This window comes from Salpingoeca rosetta (genome assembly GCF_000188695.1).
Source record: "Salpingoeca rosetta unplaced genomic scaffold supercont1.5, whole genome shotgun sequence".
Classification (NCBI taxonomy): Eukaryota; class Choanoflagellata; order Craspedida; family Salpingoecidae; genus Salpingoeca; species Salpingoeca rosetta.
In genome coordinates, this window is record NW_004754929.1 from 1,769,719 (window position 1) to 1,783,916 (window position 14,198).

At 55.0% G+C, this 14,198-nt stretch overlaps 4 protein-coding genes across 4 annotated transcripts in view; 3 read left to right on the plus strand and 1 right to left on the minus strand.

Moving 5' to 3' along the window:
* Window positions 1-1,183, plus strand: part of PTSG_02458 (uncharacterized protein) — a gene marked incomplete at both ends in the record, with an annotated part of 3,029 nt that extends 1,846 nt beyond the window's left edge. Inside the window, 3 exons of the mRNA XM_004996893.1 lie at window positions 1-428; window positions 678-772; window positions 1,019-1,183. The exon at window positions 1-428 is cut by the window's left edge and continues 96 nt beyond it. Coding sequence (XP_004996950.1) covers window positions 1-428; window positions 678-772; window positions 1,019-1,183 — 688 coding nt within the window. The remainder of the gene's footprint in view (window positions 429-677; window positions 773-1,018) is intronic.
* A 1,080-nt stretch (window positions 1,184-2,263) lies between these two features.
* Window positions 2,264-9,047, plus strand: PTSG_02459 (uncharacterized protein; the record flags this gene model as incomplete). The annotated part of the gene is made up of 17 exons (XM_004996894.1): window positions 2,264-3,622; window positions 3,877-4,038; window positions 4,159-4,195; window positions 4,341-4,426; window positions 4,669-4,755; window positions 4,982-5,338; window positions 5,558-5,656; window positions 5,901-6,007; window positions 6,279-6,370; window positions 6,631-6,721; window positions 6,963-7,090; window positions 7,351-7,439; window positions 7,763-7,862; window positions 8,049-8,180; window positions 8,370-8,475; window positions 8,688-8,751; window positions 8,940-9,047. The coding sequence occupies 17 exons, from the start codon at window positions 2,264-2,266 to the stop codon at window positions 9,045-9,047; spliced, it is 3,204 nt and encodes a 1,067-aa protein (XP_004996951.1).
* A 478-nt stretch (window positions 9,048-9,525) lies between these two features.
* On the minus strand, window positions 9,526-12,076 carry PTSG_02460 (uncharacterized protein). Its single transcript, XM_004996895.1, has 5 exons — window positions 11,006-12,076; window positions 10,611-10,693; window positions 10,362-10,426; window positions 10,039-10,094; window positions 9,526-9,861 (listed from the first exon to the last, which is right to left on the minus strand). Exons 1-5 carry the CDS (start codon window positions 12,040-12,042, stop codon window positions 9,678-9,680), a joined length of 1,425 nt encoding a protein of 474 aa, XP_004996952.1. The 5' UTR covers window positions 12,043-12,076; the 3' UTR covers window positions 9,526-9,677.
* A 63-nt stretch (window positions 12,077-12,139) lies between these two features.
* Window positions 12,140-14,198, plus strand: part of PTSG_02461 (uncharacterized protein) — a 17,184-nt gene continuing 15,125 nt past the window's right edge. Inside the window, exons 1-5 of the mRNA XM_004996896.1 lie at window positions 12,140-12,201; window positions 12,540-12,831; window positions 13,069-13,135; window positions 13,365-13,542; window positions 13,920-14,049. Coding sequence (XP_004996953.1) covers window positions 12,689-12,831; window positions 13,069-13,135; window positions 13,365-13,542; window positions 13,920-14,049 — 518 coding nt within the window. The 5' untranslated portion in view covers window positions 12,140-12,201; window positions 12,540-12,688. The remainder of the gene's footprint in view (window positions 12,202-12,539; window positions 12,832-13,068; window positions 13,136-13,364; window positions 13,543-13,919; window positions 14,050-14,198) is intronic.

Sequence of the window (14,198 nt, forward strand, 5' to 3'; positions counted from 1 at the left end):
CAAGCCCGACGACGACGAAGCCAAGATCGACTGGAAGGAGCGCGTGCAGGCTGCAAAGTCGCTGCCCGCGCCAGCCGTTTGCACACGCGCTTCACGCTCGGCGGGGATGTACAGCGGCGGCTATGGTGGCGAGTACGTGCAGGCCATGCTGCACCGGGTTGGCGCGGCGGCAAATGCGCTGGGCCAACACGTGATGGCGTTTCCCGGTCATGCTGCCCAACACCACCAGCCCCATTACCACCCACTACCACCACCGCCTCAACCGCAGCAACAGCAACAGCAACAACAACAACAACAACAGCAGCCACGAACGTCTGGGCACTGGAAGTTCTCGTATGCGACAAACGGGCGGGCGATATGCCGCAAGTGCTATCAGAACATCCCCGTGCGATCCGTCCGCGTCGGCCATATCAGCGGGGCAACAACACGTGCGTACGCCGTTGTTTCTTTGTTGTGTGTGTGTGTGTGTGTGTGTGTGTGTGTGTGTGTGTGCGTGCGTGTGCGTGTGCGTGTGCGTGTGCGTGTGCGTGTGCGTGTGCGTGTGCGTGTGCGTGTGCGTGTGCGTGTGTGTGTGGCGACTCTCACCCTTGCCCGTTGCGCATGTCCTGAGCAACGCCTCCCACCCTCTCCCGACTCCTTGCTCATGAATTGGACGTGCCACTTGTGCTACTCGACAGGGTATTTTCATCTGCATTGTGGCGTTCACTTGATGATGCAGCTGCGACTGCAGCCAGGGCCACAACAACTGGCTGCCCTGACACAAAGCGATCAGGTGCGTGTGGTTGTACGTTTGTGTATGCTGTGTGCGTTACGTGTCACGTGCGTGTGCGTGCTCTGTGTGCGTGTGTGTGTGTGTGTGCGTGTGCGTGCTCTGTGTGTGTGTGTGTGTGTGTGTGTGTGTGTGTGTGTGTGTGTGTGTGTGTGTGTGCGACGTGTGTGTGTGTGTGTGTGTGTGCGACGTGTGTTATGTGTGTCCATTCACTGCACACTGCACACTGTACGCGATGCCTCATCCCAGGCCACCCTTTGCCCAAAACCCCGTTCACTCACCCAAACCATTCGCGTGTGCTCTGACAGCGCAACGTCCAAGATCTGTTCCGATGAGTGCATGGCGTCCTGCGACAAGAGGCACGCCGCATCCCCGCTCGCTGCCTCTGTCGCTGTCTCGTCTTGGTTCCTGTAATGCTGCTGTAATGTAAACTTGATTGACTCTGGTGTTTGTTTCGGGCGTGTAAACTAAAGTGGGCGGCTGGCGCTACACCGCTTCCCTCCTCCTCCTCCTCCTCCTTCTTCGCCGCTTGCCTGCTCCATGTTTGTTTTTGTTCTTGTTTCTCCGACTACGATGACTTGTAAACGTATCAACACTTGTGTGCTAGTCGGCATCAGTGGACGAATGGATGTGTGTGTGTGTGTGAGTGTGTGTGAATGAGTGATTTGCCATCCCAATTGGTTTCATGGTCCTTCCACCTTCCACCACACACACACACACACACACACACACACACACACACACACACACACACACACACACACACACACACACACACACACACACACACACACACACACACACCTACACACACCACCCAAGAAACAAAGTCCAGATCAGATCATGGCGGGTGGTAAAATTTGCTGCGATGTTCCTAATTTTCATCAATCCACAACTCTCAACGACTTCTTGGCATTCAAATCAACAAGAAGAACAACACCAACAAAGACGCCACCAACAAAAGGACACCCTTCCCTTTCTGTGCCACACACACCCCTTCAGAAGATACAGAGAGCCAAGCACAATCAAGCGAGCAAGGGGAGGATGGTGGCGTTGGTGCGCGCCTTGTACGATTATGCAGGCGATCCTTCAAGGTAACAACACAACACCCCAATGCACGCGCAGCTTAGCCAATGTTGCATGCGACCGACCAACACAACAAACAATGCAGCGGCTTGTGGTCATGTTTGTGTTCTGTGTCTGCTTCGTTTTGGCCGGGTGTTGTCCTTCCGTTTTGACGCATGGACTTCCTGTGTTGACCCCTTTTGCCCTGCAACTGACCTTGTCTTCCCGCTCTCACACGTTTGTCGTTCCTGCCCATATGCGCCACCGACATCCCATTCCAACCTCTACTTTGTCGTATCCGCCTTTTGCTGACGCCCATGTGCCTCCTCCTCCTCCTCCTCCTCCTCCTCCTACTGCTGCTGCTGCTGCTGCTGCTGCTGCTGACATGGTTGGCACAGCAACACCCCGGCGTTTGCCAAAGGGGAGATCATGACACTGATCACACAGCACCCAAACGGGTGGCTGGAGGTGGAGAAAACAGATGGCACACGCGGGTATGTCTCCCCAGCATGGGTGGAGAGCGTCGCCAGCAATGAGAAAACCGCGGCTGCAGAGGAGGAATCCAGCCCCGAGCCAACGCCCGACGAGCAGCACGGCGCTACTGCAGCACAAGAAGGTGAACAGGCCCAGAAAGTCCACGCGCAAGAGGAGCACGCGCCAACGTCGTCAGCCTCGACGCAGGGCAGCAGCGCGAGGAGCAGCGAAGCAGGCAGCATGGACCACGCGCCACGTGACCAAGAAGACGCACACGACCCCAACAAGGCCACGGAACAGGGGAGCCAGCCGTTGAGCAACGGCGACACGCAAGTCCACTCGCCATCAAAGCCGGTCTCCGCTTCCTCCAGCAGCAACACCCTGACGGTGGGCGACGCCAAACCCCAGCTCGAGCGCAAACCCACGGACTGGGGCAACCTCACGCCAGACACCCGCCCGCTCACCTTGCGGCAGGCACGCGCGGAGAAGCCGGCACCACCGGTCCGCAAGTCGTCAAATCTGACGGTGAAGCTGGAGACGAGTCACGAGGACGCAGATGCAAACGAGTCCACGACGGACGACCTTGTCCTGTATGGCCACGACGACGACGACGACGACAATGATGTGAACGTGGACAGGAACAGAGGCAGCCGTGTTGGCAGTGGCGATGGTGGTGATGGTGGTGATGGTGGTGATCAGCATGCGCAGAGGAGTGATAGACAACGACTGGCGCAAGCACAGGATGAGAAGCAGGGTCATGTGCACGCGGCGATTGCCAACGCGGTGCACGGTGAGGATGACGTGGCCGAGGACAGCGATGACATGTACGACAACATCCACGATGGCGAGCTCCAGGAGCAGCCGGAATCCGACGCGGGCGCACACGCGCACGGCCGAGGGGACGCACAGCCGCCGATCAAGCCGCCGCGCCTTCACATCACAGACGACGACACAACATGTGACACTGATGGCGGCGGTCGCAGCACGCGTGGTGCTGATGATAACAGCGATGCACACACGTCTCAACACAACCACGAACAGCAGCAGCAGCAGCAGCAGCAGCAGCAGCAGCAGCAACAGCAGCATGTGAGCCATCGTCGTGATGACAGCTGGAGCGACACGCGTTCAGCACCGGGTCGCGCTGGCGTGAGCGGCCTCTCCGTGGATGTGCAAGCAGCAGCGGCGGTGACAGAGCAGGCGCCAAAGAGTGCACCTGTTCGTCCGCGCCCAAAGCCGCGACCAGGGAGGCCCGGGCACAGCCGGCAGGGGTCGCACGCAGACAACATCGCACTGCACCCGGCAGATGCAGACGAGGTGCCTCACGCGCCCGTGTGTATTGTGTGTGCGAAATGTGTGTGTGTGTGTGTGTGTGATCGTGTGTGTGTGTGTGATCGTGTGATCGTGTGTGTGTGTGTGTGTAGGGGGCCTGTTTGTGATTGCGTCATCATGTGTGTGTATGTGTGTACTGATGCTCATGCGTGCAAGGGGCTGCGCCCTGCGTGCAAGGGGCTGCGCCCTGTGGTACACCAACTCTCCAAACTTACACCCTCACAATTGCATCAAATCAGCATGGCGCCCGTCCTCCCATCTCGCCGAGGCCAAAACGCGCATCTGTGCACGGCGCTTTCCATCAGCAGCTCGAAGCAACGCTTAAGATTGGCGTAAAGGCGAGTCAGCCAACCCTCACGCGGCTATCGCTGCTAACGCTGCTACTGATGCTGTCGCTGTCGGTGTTGGGGGGAGGCAATGATGTTGTGAGACTATGTGAAAGTGTGTCCGCGTGTGCCTGTCCAATGGTCGCCATTCATGCCTAATGTGCTCGGCCTGCAATTTCTCTTCTTGTTTGACAGCCTCCTCGACCGCCAGGACGAACAGTCGTGACCGAAGGTTAGTTTGCTTGCAGGCACGTCCTTTGCTGCTCGTGTGTTTCGCTGTAACACACACAACTGCTTCGCCACCCAACCCAACCTCACCTCACCTCACTTCACATCGCGACCATTACCACCACCGCCCCTATTTCGACGACTCGCAGCACCGCCCCCACCATCGTCCTCGGGTGCGGCAGAGGAAGAACGGCCTGTTCCCTTCAGAAAAGCGCCCGCACCGCCGCCACCAGCGGTGAGCATGGCAGGACCAACAGGGCTGGGGTGATGCTGTGTTGTGTGGTGTGACGACAGTTTCATGTGTTGGCGCACATGATTGTTTTGCTTGTTTCGTGTGCACCCAGCAGGCTTGCGTGCGTACACATGTACGCGTGCACTCTTGCGTGCGTGTATTCTCGCGTGCGTGCGTATGTGCATGCATCGTGCCACCACCATCATGTATCCTCATCTCAGCTGGTTGGTTGTCGTACATGTTAGGTGCGGTCGCGGCGGCCAGAGTCGATGGTCTCTGGACCTGCGAGTAGACAGTCTCCACACTCAACATCGCCGCACCTCCCAGCTGAGGTGAGGGTAACGCCTGTGCACTGTGCACGTGAAATCGCTTGTTTCGTGCACACTCGCGCATGCAGCAGCTGAAGCGTCCTTTTCTTGTACATTGCCTCCTTTGTCCTTTGCCTCGTCGCTCCTTTGATCACACACTAACCATTTTGTTTTTCCATTTCTTTATGGGGTATTGCCTTCCCACCCCACACTCTCTTTGTCTTTGGGAACGGAATTGCTTCGCGAGCAGTCTGCGGATCACAGCGCCACCGCATCGCCGCACCCGCCAGACGCACACGAGCACGCACCGACAACGGCCCACGATGAACACCACCACCACCACCACCAGCAGCAGCAGCAGCAGCAGCTAGCCCGTGCGGATACGGTAGATGAAGATGATGTTGATGGTGTTGATGATGATGTTGATGATGATGACGGTGGCGATGGTGACGATGTCGGTGTCGATGAGGAGAGTGGTGCTGCGATGAAATCGGTTGTGAATGTGACAGTTGAAGAGGCAGGCGAAGGGCATCAACAGCAACTGCCGCAGCAGGAAGAGCAAGTCATTTCGCTCAAGGGCCACTTGGAACGGAAGCTCATCCGAGAGGTGTGCGTGTGTGTGTGTGTGTGTGTGTGTGTGTGTGTGTGTGTGTGTGTGTGTGTGTGTGTGTGTGTGTGTGTGTGTGTGTGTGTGTGTGTGTGCGTGACCCTTGTCGCGGTTGGCGCTCGCCACGACAATCGTGCATCTTACATACTTGTCTGTTTGTGCTCTCGTGCGTACGTGTGTGTGTGTGTGTGTGTGTGTGTGTGCACGCGCACACCACAGGGCGGGAAAGATGTGCGGCGGCGCCAGTGGCACAAAGTGTATGCGGCTGTAGAGGGCCCGTTGCTCGTCCTCTTTGGCAGCAAGAAGGACTTTGAGAAGGTATCAAGGATGGTCGCTGATGTTATTGTTGGCAGTGCTCACATGTGTTGTTACGCGGGCGTGACGGCTGGGTGTACTGGCTTTGTTAGCTGCGAGATGAATGGGGTGGATGAATGGGTGGGATGGAGGCTGCCAGCTATGATTCACATTTGCTCGTGAATGTGTAGAACCAAGCACACAATCACACATGCACGATATCGCGCACGCGCGCAACTCACATGCACATGACGCTGGACCACTGCAGCAAAAGAAGCCGACGTCTGTTCTCGATCTGATGCGCAACGACGTGCTGGTCGATGAGGAGTACACGAAGCGCGATTACGTCTTCAAGCTCGAGGGGCCACAGAACAAGTGCGTTGCTGTTGTTGTTGTTGTTGTTGTTGTTGTTGTTGTTGTTGTTGTTGTTGTTGTTGTTGTTGTTGTTGTTGTTGTTGTTGTTGTTGTTGTTGGTGTTGTTGTTGTTGTTGTTGTTGTTGTTGTTGTTGTTGTTGTTGTTGTTGTTGTTGTTGTTGTTGTTGTTGTTGTTGTTGTTGTTGGTTATCTTCCTTGAGTCTCCTCGCCATTCCCGCACTCGTAGCCAGTCTCACACAAGCACCACGACTTCATTTATGTGTGTGTACAGGATGCTGTTCCAGGCTGGCTCTGAGGGCGAGCGCGTGCGGTGGCTGCAGGCGATCAACCGCGTCAAGACAGGCAGCTCAGGCGCCGGCCCAGGTTGTGCATGTATGCATATGTGTGTGTACGTGTTGAAGAAGAAGAGGGCTGCATGTGAATGTGAATGTGTGCGTGTTGTGTGTTGTGTTGTGTGTGTGTGTGTGTGTGTGTGTGTGTGTGTGTGTGTGTGTGTGTGTGTGTGTGTGTGTGTGTGTGTGTGTGCAAGTGCTCCTCCCACCCCGTCCGTGTTCCTGAGGCCCTTGTTGTGCACTCACATCCTCGCGTGTGCACTGCTCACAATTGTGTGATCATCTTCGCAGCCGTTGACGACCGACAACGTGCACACACGTTCGCTGGATCGCGACGCGAGAAGCGCAGCCCAAAGCAGCGCAACAAGCGCCACTCCTACATGTGCGTTTCACACACGCACATGAGTGCTTCTGTGTGTGTGTGCATGTGTGTGAATGTGTGTGTGCGTGTGCGTGCGTGCATGGGTGTGTGAATGTATGTGTGAATGTATGTGTGTGAATGTGTGTGTGTCATGAAGGTTACATTCGTTGCGTTTTGACACCCCAGCTCTCGCTCTGTTCCCGTCCCCATCTCATGTCCCTCACCACTTGCCATGCTCGCACATGCTTGCTTTCTTTGCCAGCCCGGACATGGATGCCGGTTCTCCGAAAGAGAAGGACGCCGGCTATGGATATGTGCGCCGCCGCCTCAACAAATACCTCCGCGCCCGTCCAAAGAAGCAAGAGCTCGTCTCAAAGGGCATCATTGAATGTGCGTGTGGGTGTGTACATGTGAGCGTCAGTGAGTGTGAGTGTGAGTGAGATTGTGTACGTGTGTGTGATGGTGTGTGTACACGTGTGCGTGAGTGTGTGTATGTGTGTGTGTTGTCGTTGTTCGTTGCTTGTGTTTATTCTTGGGCGTGATTTGCTTGTGATCGACTTGACGGCGACATGTGTCTCCTCTGACCGCTTGCGTGCCTGTAACCCATCACCGCAGCCACTAACTTGTCATCACCACCACTGTCACTACAGTTCCTGTCTTTGGCGGGACCATTTCGCACCAAGTGGATCTCGAGCGGTCTGTTGCCTCTGTCCCAAACGTCCCCATCATCGTCGTCAAGGTATGCGTGTGTGTGTGTGAGTGAGTGTGCGTGTGTGCGCGCACGCGTGTGTGTGCCTGTGTGTGTGTGTGTGTGTGCGCGCGCGTGTGTGTGAGTGTGCGCGCGTGTGCGTGCGTGCGTGTGTGACTAACTCCCCCTCCTTCCTTTGTCTTGCCTTCTCTGTGCTTGTACGTCTGCAATTGCCTGTCGTTTGATTGCTGTCTTGGTGCGACCTCTTTGTCAATGGTTCCTCTTGCTTTCTTGCCGCTGTTGTTGTTGTCCCCGAATTTGCAGTCCTTACACCATGCACATGTGCACACATGCACGCTGTTGTTGCTTTGCAGTGCGTGCACCGCGTGGAGAGGTCACTGCAAGAGCAGGGCATTTATCGCGTTCCAGGAAATTCCTCACAAATCCAACACCTCGTCGCAGAGGCAAACGCAGGTGCGCACAGTGCTGTCCACTTCTTCACACTGTCGGCACTGAATCACGTTGCTGACCTTGCACCCTTCCAACGAACAAAACGCCACACACGCACAGGCACACACACACGCACACACACACACACACATGCGGGTGTTCACACGTACTCCTTGCGCTGCCCTGACTTCTTGCATACCCTTCATACAGACTGCACAACGGTGGACGTCGAAGGCATTGACGATGTGCACGGCGCCGCTGGGCTGCTCAAGCTCTATTTCCGCGAGCTTGCAGACCCGCCCTTCACCGACGACAAATACGCAGACTTCATCGCCGCAGGAAGTACGCATGCGTTCCTGACATGTATGTGTGTGTGCGTGTGTGTGTGTGTGTGCGTGTGTTTCGGTCACTTGGTTGCTTGCCGCTTTCTCCCCTTCCCCACATCTCCCTCGTGCGTGTGCCCTTCAGCTCCCCTTGTCATTCACTCATCAACACAAACACCCGCGTCACTGTCCATATCACAAACAACAGAGATGGCTGATGCGGGCCAGCGCCTGCAAACGCTGAAATCGCTCTTCCAATCACTACCGGAAGCAAACAAGGCAACGTTGCTATTTCTCTTCCAGCACCTCGAAAGGTGCGTGTGTGTGTGTGCGTGTGTGTGTGTGCGTGTGTGTGTGTTTGTGTGTGCTTGCAGTCCAGCTCGTACGATGCTATTCTTCTTGTTGACGCCATATAGTTGCAGTTGCTTCCGCCATTCCCCCCCTCCTCAGTATCTTCGCACATTCACACGCTTCTTCTTGCTCCTGTCTGTTCGTCTCATGGCGTGTTTTGTTGCTCCACTACCAGGGTTGCCGCCCAGGGCGCGGTGAACAAGATGCACCTGAACAACCTGGCCATCGTCTTTGGACCGGTTAGTTCCATTCATTCATTGTTGACACTCACCCTTCATAGTGGTGGTGATGATGATGATGACGACGATGGTGATGTGTGTTGTGGTGCTTGATGTGGTGCTTGATGGCGTTCCTCGTTTCATTTTCTACTGACACACACACACACACACACACACACACACACACACACACACACACACACACACAGACGCTGCTGCGGAGTTCAGAGCCGACACTGGATGCGATTGTGATGGATGCGCCGTTTCAGAGCAGCGTGGTTGAAGAGTTGCTGCGAAACCAGGACCAACTGGCATGAAGCGGGCAGTACCCCCCCCCCCACCGCTCGTCACGTCCTCTCCCTGCTGTGCATAGGTCTTCACGCACATGTGCGTGCTTCTGTTGTTTTCGTGTCACCTTGGATTGGCGTCTTCCATGTTTGTTTGCAATCGCGCATTTGCATGATTGCTCGCATTACGAGTGCTTCGTTTCTTCCTCCACGACAGCTGCAGTTTTGGGTTTGCGCTCTTTTCCTTTGTGCACCTTGCATCATTGCTTGGCTGTTTCGCCAATCGGCTCGCTTTTCCTCTGATCACCAATCCTGCATGGAGGCTCATGTCAGTGTGTCAGCGAGTGAGCCAGTGGGCAATCCCGCCTGTCAATCAAGCAATTATGCTGTCACCGTCCTTGCTGCTTCCCTCTTCACATCGCCTTCGCACATATTGTTTCGAATAACACGATGAAACCGCTCCCAAGACATTCGCCGTCCTCACAGGATACCCCGTGGACCATGATTACCATGTTTTTATGTTCACTCTGCCCCCGCACATCACGATTTGGTCAGATCAAACGTGTGTTCGCACGAAAGCTTGCTCTGATGGTCAAGAAACAGTGGCACAAAGCCAGAACCACGCGACGTTGTGACTCAAACAAAGCAGTAGTTGTTATTTCATGCTGCCTCTTGCTTGACTTCTTTCTTGATGTCGCTCTGTCCTTCGCTGGGCTGTCGCTCGTCGTCTTGGGGGTCTGCTTCCTCCTTCGCCGCAGTGGCCGTGGATTGTGGAATTGCATCAGTCGAGTGTCGGTGTACCAGCCCTTGGAGCTGTTGGAAGAACTGGAGCTTGTCCGTCCATCTGCGGTTAATGGTCGTTTGGTGAGTGACGGACAGGGCGCATGCATTCAGAAGTAACATAACACTCGATTGCGACGTTGAGTGAAAGTTAGGGCAAGCAGGCAGGCAGGCATGAACAACATGATGCGTGGCTTGCGGTGCAAATCACAAAACGAGCGTTGGGGGCGCGTGTGGTTACCTTGGGAATGCTGCGCCACGTGGGCTTGTTGATGGCATCACAAACACGGGCACCCCCTTTTCAGAAGGTTGGGCAAGCGGTGCAGCGGAAGGTAAGGTTGGCTTGTAGTGATGGACAAAACAAACAGGTGAAACAGAAAACACACTGTATAAATACACGCACACACACGCACTGTCCACATACACATACACGCACACACATACACACACAAACACGCACACTGTGTACATACACAAACACACACACACACAGAGTGTACATACTCAGTGTCAACGCGAGTTGTCTCATCAAGTGTGGATGATCATATCGCATCAAGTACGTACGTGAATGCTGGCGTCTTGCAAACCATATGAACAGCGCTTCTGATTCGAAAAGATTTCGTAAATGCCTGATGCACACAACATGACACAACATGACACATGACAAAGCACAATACATCACGCACACACATGTATGCACACACACATGTATGCAGGTGCGACAGTGATGAGTACACAAAAATCAGGAAGGAACGATGGCTGATTGCTTGCAAGCAAGCAACAGGCGTCAGAAAGGCGCACAGCTGGGCGTACCTTTGCCGTTGAAGCAGACAACACGAGGTCGATAATTTGCCACCACTGCCATGACGTGCTGGGTACCGGCCTTGATCTCGTGTCTGGCACCAGAGAAAATAGAGTTGTGCAAACACACATCAAGGTGAGGAGACAAGCATAGGGAAAGCAGGTGATGTGATCAGCAGCATAACAGAGACATGGAAAACAGGGTGCGCACGCAACAGTACCGATGAGTTTGCTCGATGAAACACCCAAAAACACGCGCATACACGCGCTCATGCACAGGCATACACAAGCATGCACAAGCAAAAACACGCAAGCATGTACAAGTAAACACAAGCATATACAAGCAAACACACGCAAACACACGCCAACACACCCACACATGCAGACACATGACCTGCTTCGCTCACTTGGGGAGATCTGCCATGCCGCGGGTGGTGCGGCTGACCATGTTGGTGAAGCCGATGCCGTAGTTGATGCAGTTGAGGTCATCCTCGTAAGAGAGGCGAACGCCCTGCGGTAGCAAGCCAGACGCATTCAGGCATGGCCAAAAGTGGTTGCCGGGGCCAGCATAATGGTGACCGCGGGCACTGCTCCACACGCCTGGATTGATACCGACAAACAGCACAGCCAAGTCGTCGCTCAGGATATCTGGTAGCTTGAGCTGTAAGGCGTCAGCTTCGCGCACACCAGCGCACACACGGCCCTTTTTGAACACGCGCCCGCGGGGCACGAGGCGGTCCAGCCGCTTGCTGAGGCTCTTGCCGGTCCTGTGCTCTTGCTTTCGAAGTTTCGCACGGGTCTTCTTCGGCGAGGATGTTGGTGACGGAAGCTGCCGCTTATGGTCATCGTGGTGGTGGTTGTGGCTGCTGTGGTTGTGTTTGTGTGCTTGGTTGCGGATCTGTCCCTGGTCGTGGGTGTGGTGTTGTTGGTGGTGGTGACGTTCTTGGGCTGCTGTTTCACTCGAGGCTGCCTGAGCCTGGGCAGCGATCCTGGCACTTCGTCGCCTCTTGGCGATGAACGTTGATAGCGATGACTTTGTCGTCGTCCTCGTTGCCGTTGCCGTTGCCGTTGTCGCTATTGCCGTTGTCGCTATTGCCGTTGTCGCTATTGCTGTTGTCATTGTTGTTGTTGTTGTTGAGGAGCTGGATGTTCTTGTCTCGCTCTCCCCTGGCTCCTCCTGCTCTGCCTTGGCTACCCTTGTTGTTCTACCCATCGTGCCAGGCAAATCCTGCTGGTAACCTCGTGCCCCTGCTTCTTGTGCTACGCTTGCTTCTTGTGCTGTTGTTGCCTCTGCACTGCTCTGGCTGTGAATGCACGTGTGCGATTGGCGCCGGTTGTGCTGTGGCGTGGTCGTCGCCTTGTTCGCATCGCTGCACCTGCTCTTGGCTGTCCTCCCACCCACAGCGTCAGCAGCGTTGTTGGCTGGGAAGAACCGGCTGCGCATTCTATGTAAGATTCATGCGAAAATTCTGGCCACTCTGAATTTGGATAAATGTTTGAAGATATCGCACAAGAATCGATGCACGGCTCAGCATTCACGCCGGCAGAGTCCAGCCAAGCACCACACCCCAAACAGCAACAGCGTGCTGAACTGCAGAGCGAGGTAATGCAAGGTGCTGTGCTCGGTGTGACATGGCGTTGTGCTTGGCAGATCTGAGGAGGGGGAAGGGAAGGGAGGGAGATACTGCAATGGCGATGATCCCAGGAAGCCAGCACAGCACAGGCACACGCCTGTAGTTCAGCTCGTCTCACACATTCCATGAGCGAAACACTCACTCTCAACACCCCCCCCCCACCACTGCTGTTTTGTACTGCGCTTCCTTGCTGTGCTCTGCGACGTCATTCTCCACTCCATTCCACTCCACTCCACCCCACTCCGCTCCACCCACTCCGCTCAACTCCACTGTTCGCCTTTGTGTTGTGTTGGTGTTTCGTTTGCAGCCAGACCCAGTGACAACGTTGCTGCTTACGCGTGTGCGTGCTGACCTGAGAACAGCAGGCACCAAAGCACCCCCTCCGCCTCAACCCAACGACAACGACAAGTGTTGCTCAGTTGCAGCAGACAACCCTCGGCTCAACTGTGAAGCACCATGTCCCACGTCACGTTTGAGGACCCACCAAGTGGTGGCAACGATGACGATGACTCCCTTTTCGACCAAGCCATGTGCTTTGGCGACCACGTCTCCTTCTACGACGCAGAACACGCCGGCTATGTGTTTTGTGGCATCTCAGGGTCAGTGCATACATGTATGAGTTGGTGTGTGTATGTGGGGATGTGAGGCTGTGTGTGTATGTGTATGAACTGGGCTTTCACAGCTACTTCATGACATGCTTCCGTGTCTATCGCAGTGTACACTGCGTCGAGTGTGTAATGCGTGGGCGTGTTGTGTGAGTGCGTGACTTAAACTTGAACTGAGACTCACGCATGAGAACTCATTCGCCATCAATATGCTGACCTTGTTCATTCCAGGAGCGTGCACGGCAGCCTGATGGTCAAGCCCTCCGATCGGCTGAACCCAGACATCGGCAACTTCAAGGTCACTTAGAGTGCCATGCGCTTGTTCCACAACTGCTTCCCCTGACCCACTTCCTCTTTGTGCTTCTGCTCTCATTACCGACCGCGAACCTACTTTCCTCCCCTCCTCCACGCTGTGCTCACCGGAAAATGTGCTGTACTGTGCTGTGCTGTGCTGTGCTGTGCTGTGCTGTGCTGTGCTGTTCCGTGTTATGTTGTCATTGGCCCCTTCCCCTCCGACAATGCTGCAGACTGCCGTGTTCCAAGTGCGTGCCCAGACCAAGTACAAGGCGCAGAAGAACCTGCGCATGGCCCTGCAGCGCCTGCGGGACGACCAGAATAGGCCCGACCTGTCCCTGGAAGACGCCATGCTCAGCGCAAACGAAGAGCTCCTGGAGCTCCACGCACTCGCAGAGGCCGAGAAGCATGGTGCGTGCTCGTGCTAGTGCTTGTGCTTGTGTTTGTGTTTGTATGTGTATGTGCATGTGTATGTACGTGAGCGCACTCGCTCGTGTGTGTGTGTATGTGTGTGTGTTGTTGTTGTTGTTGTTGTTGTTGTTGTTGTTGTTGTTGTTGTTGTTGTTGTTGTTGTTGTTGTTGTTGTTGTTGTTGTTGTTGTTGTTGTTGTTGTTGTTGTTGTTGTTGTTTTGCTTTGCTTTGTGCGTGTGTGTGCGTGGTTCCTCTGTGTTGTGAAATGATGGATTGCCACACGCAAGTCGGTCGTCCCACTGCTCTGAGAATACCTGTCCCTCCTCCCCTGTCTATTGTGTTTGACATCTTTTCACGGCCATCCCCACCCCTTGCAGACAACCAGCTTGAGCAAGAGCGCCGCAAGGGCGATCACGTCGTTTATGGCCAAGTGGTGCAGCTGTACCACAGCTTCTCTCACCTCTATGTCCGCGTCAGCTCGACCGTCACCTCCGCCGTCGAGCCAAGGTGCTGTTGGATTGCGAGATGCCGGCGCTTTTGTTCTTGCCATCATCGTGTGTGTGTGTGTGTGTGTGTGTGGAGCAACGTATTCCTCCGTCTCCACGTTCCGTGAGCCTTGTAGTGTACAGCGACCCTGCCTCAATCCCCAACACAAA

Excerpts from the sequence above, each read along its gene's own strand:
- PTSG_02460 (XM_004996895.1), bottom strand. The coding sequence starts at position 12,042 with ATGCGCAGCCGGTTCTTCCCAGCCAACAACGCTGCTGACGCTGTGGGT. Across the intron at positions 10,694-11,005 it reads GGCATGGCAGATCTCCCCAA|ACACGAGATCAAGGCCGGTA; the intron begins GTGAGCGAAGCA and ends CTCTGGTGCCAG. Across the intron at positions 10,427-10,610 it reads TGTCTGCTTCAACGGCAAAG|GCATTTACGAAATCTTTTCG; the intron begins GTACGCCCAGCT and ends TGTGTGCATCAG.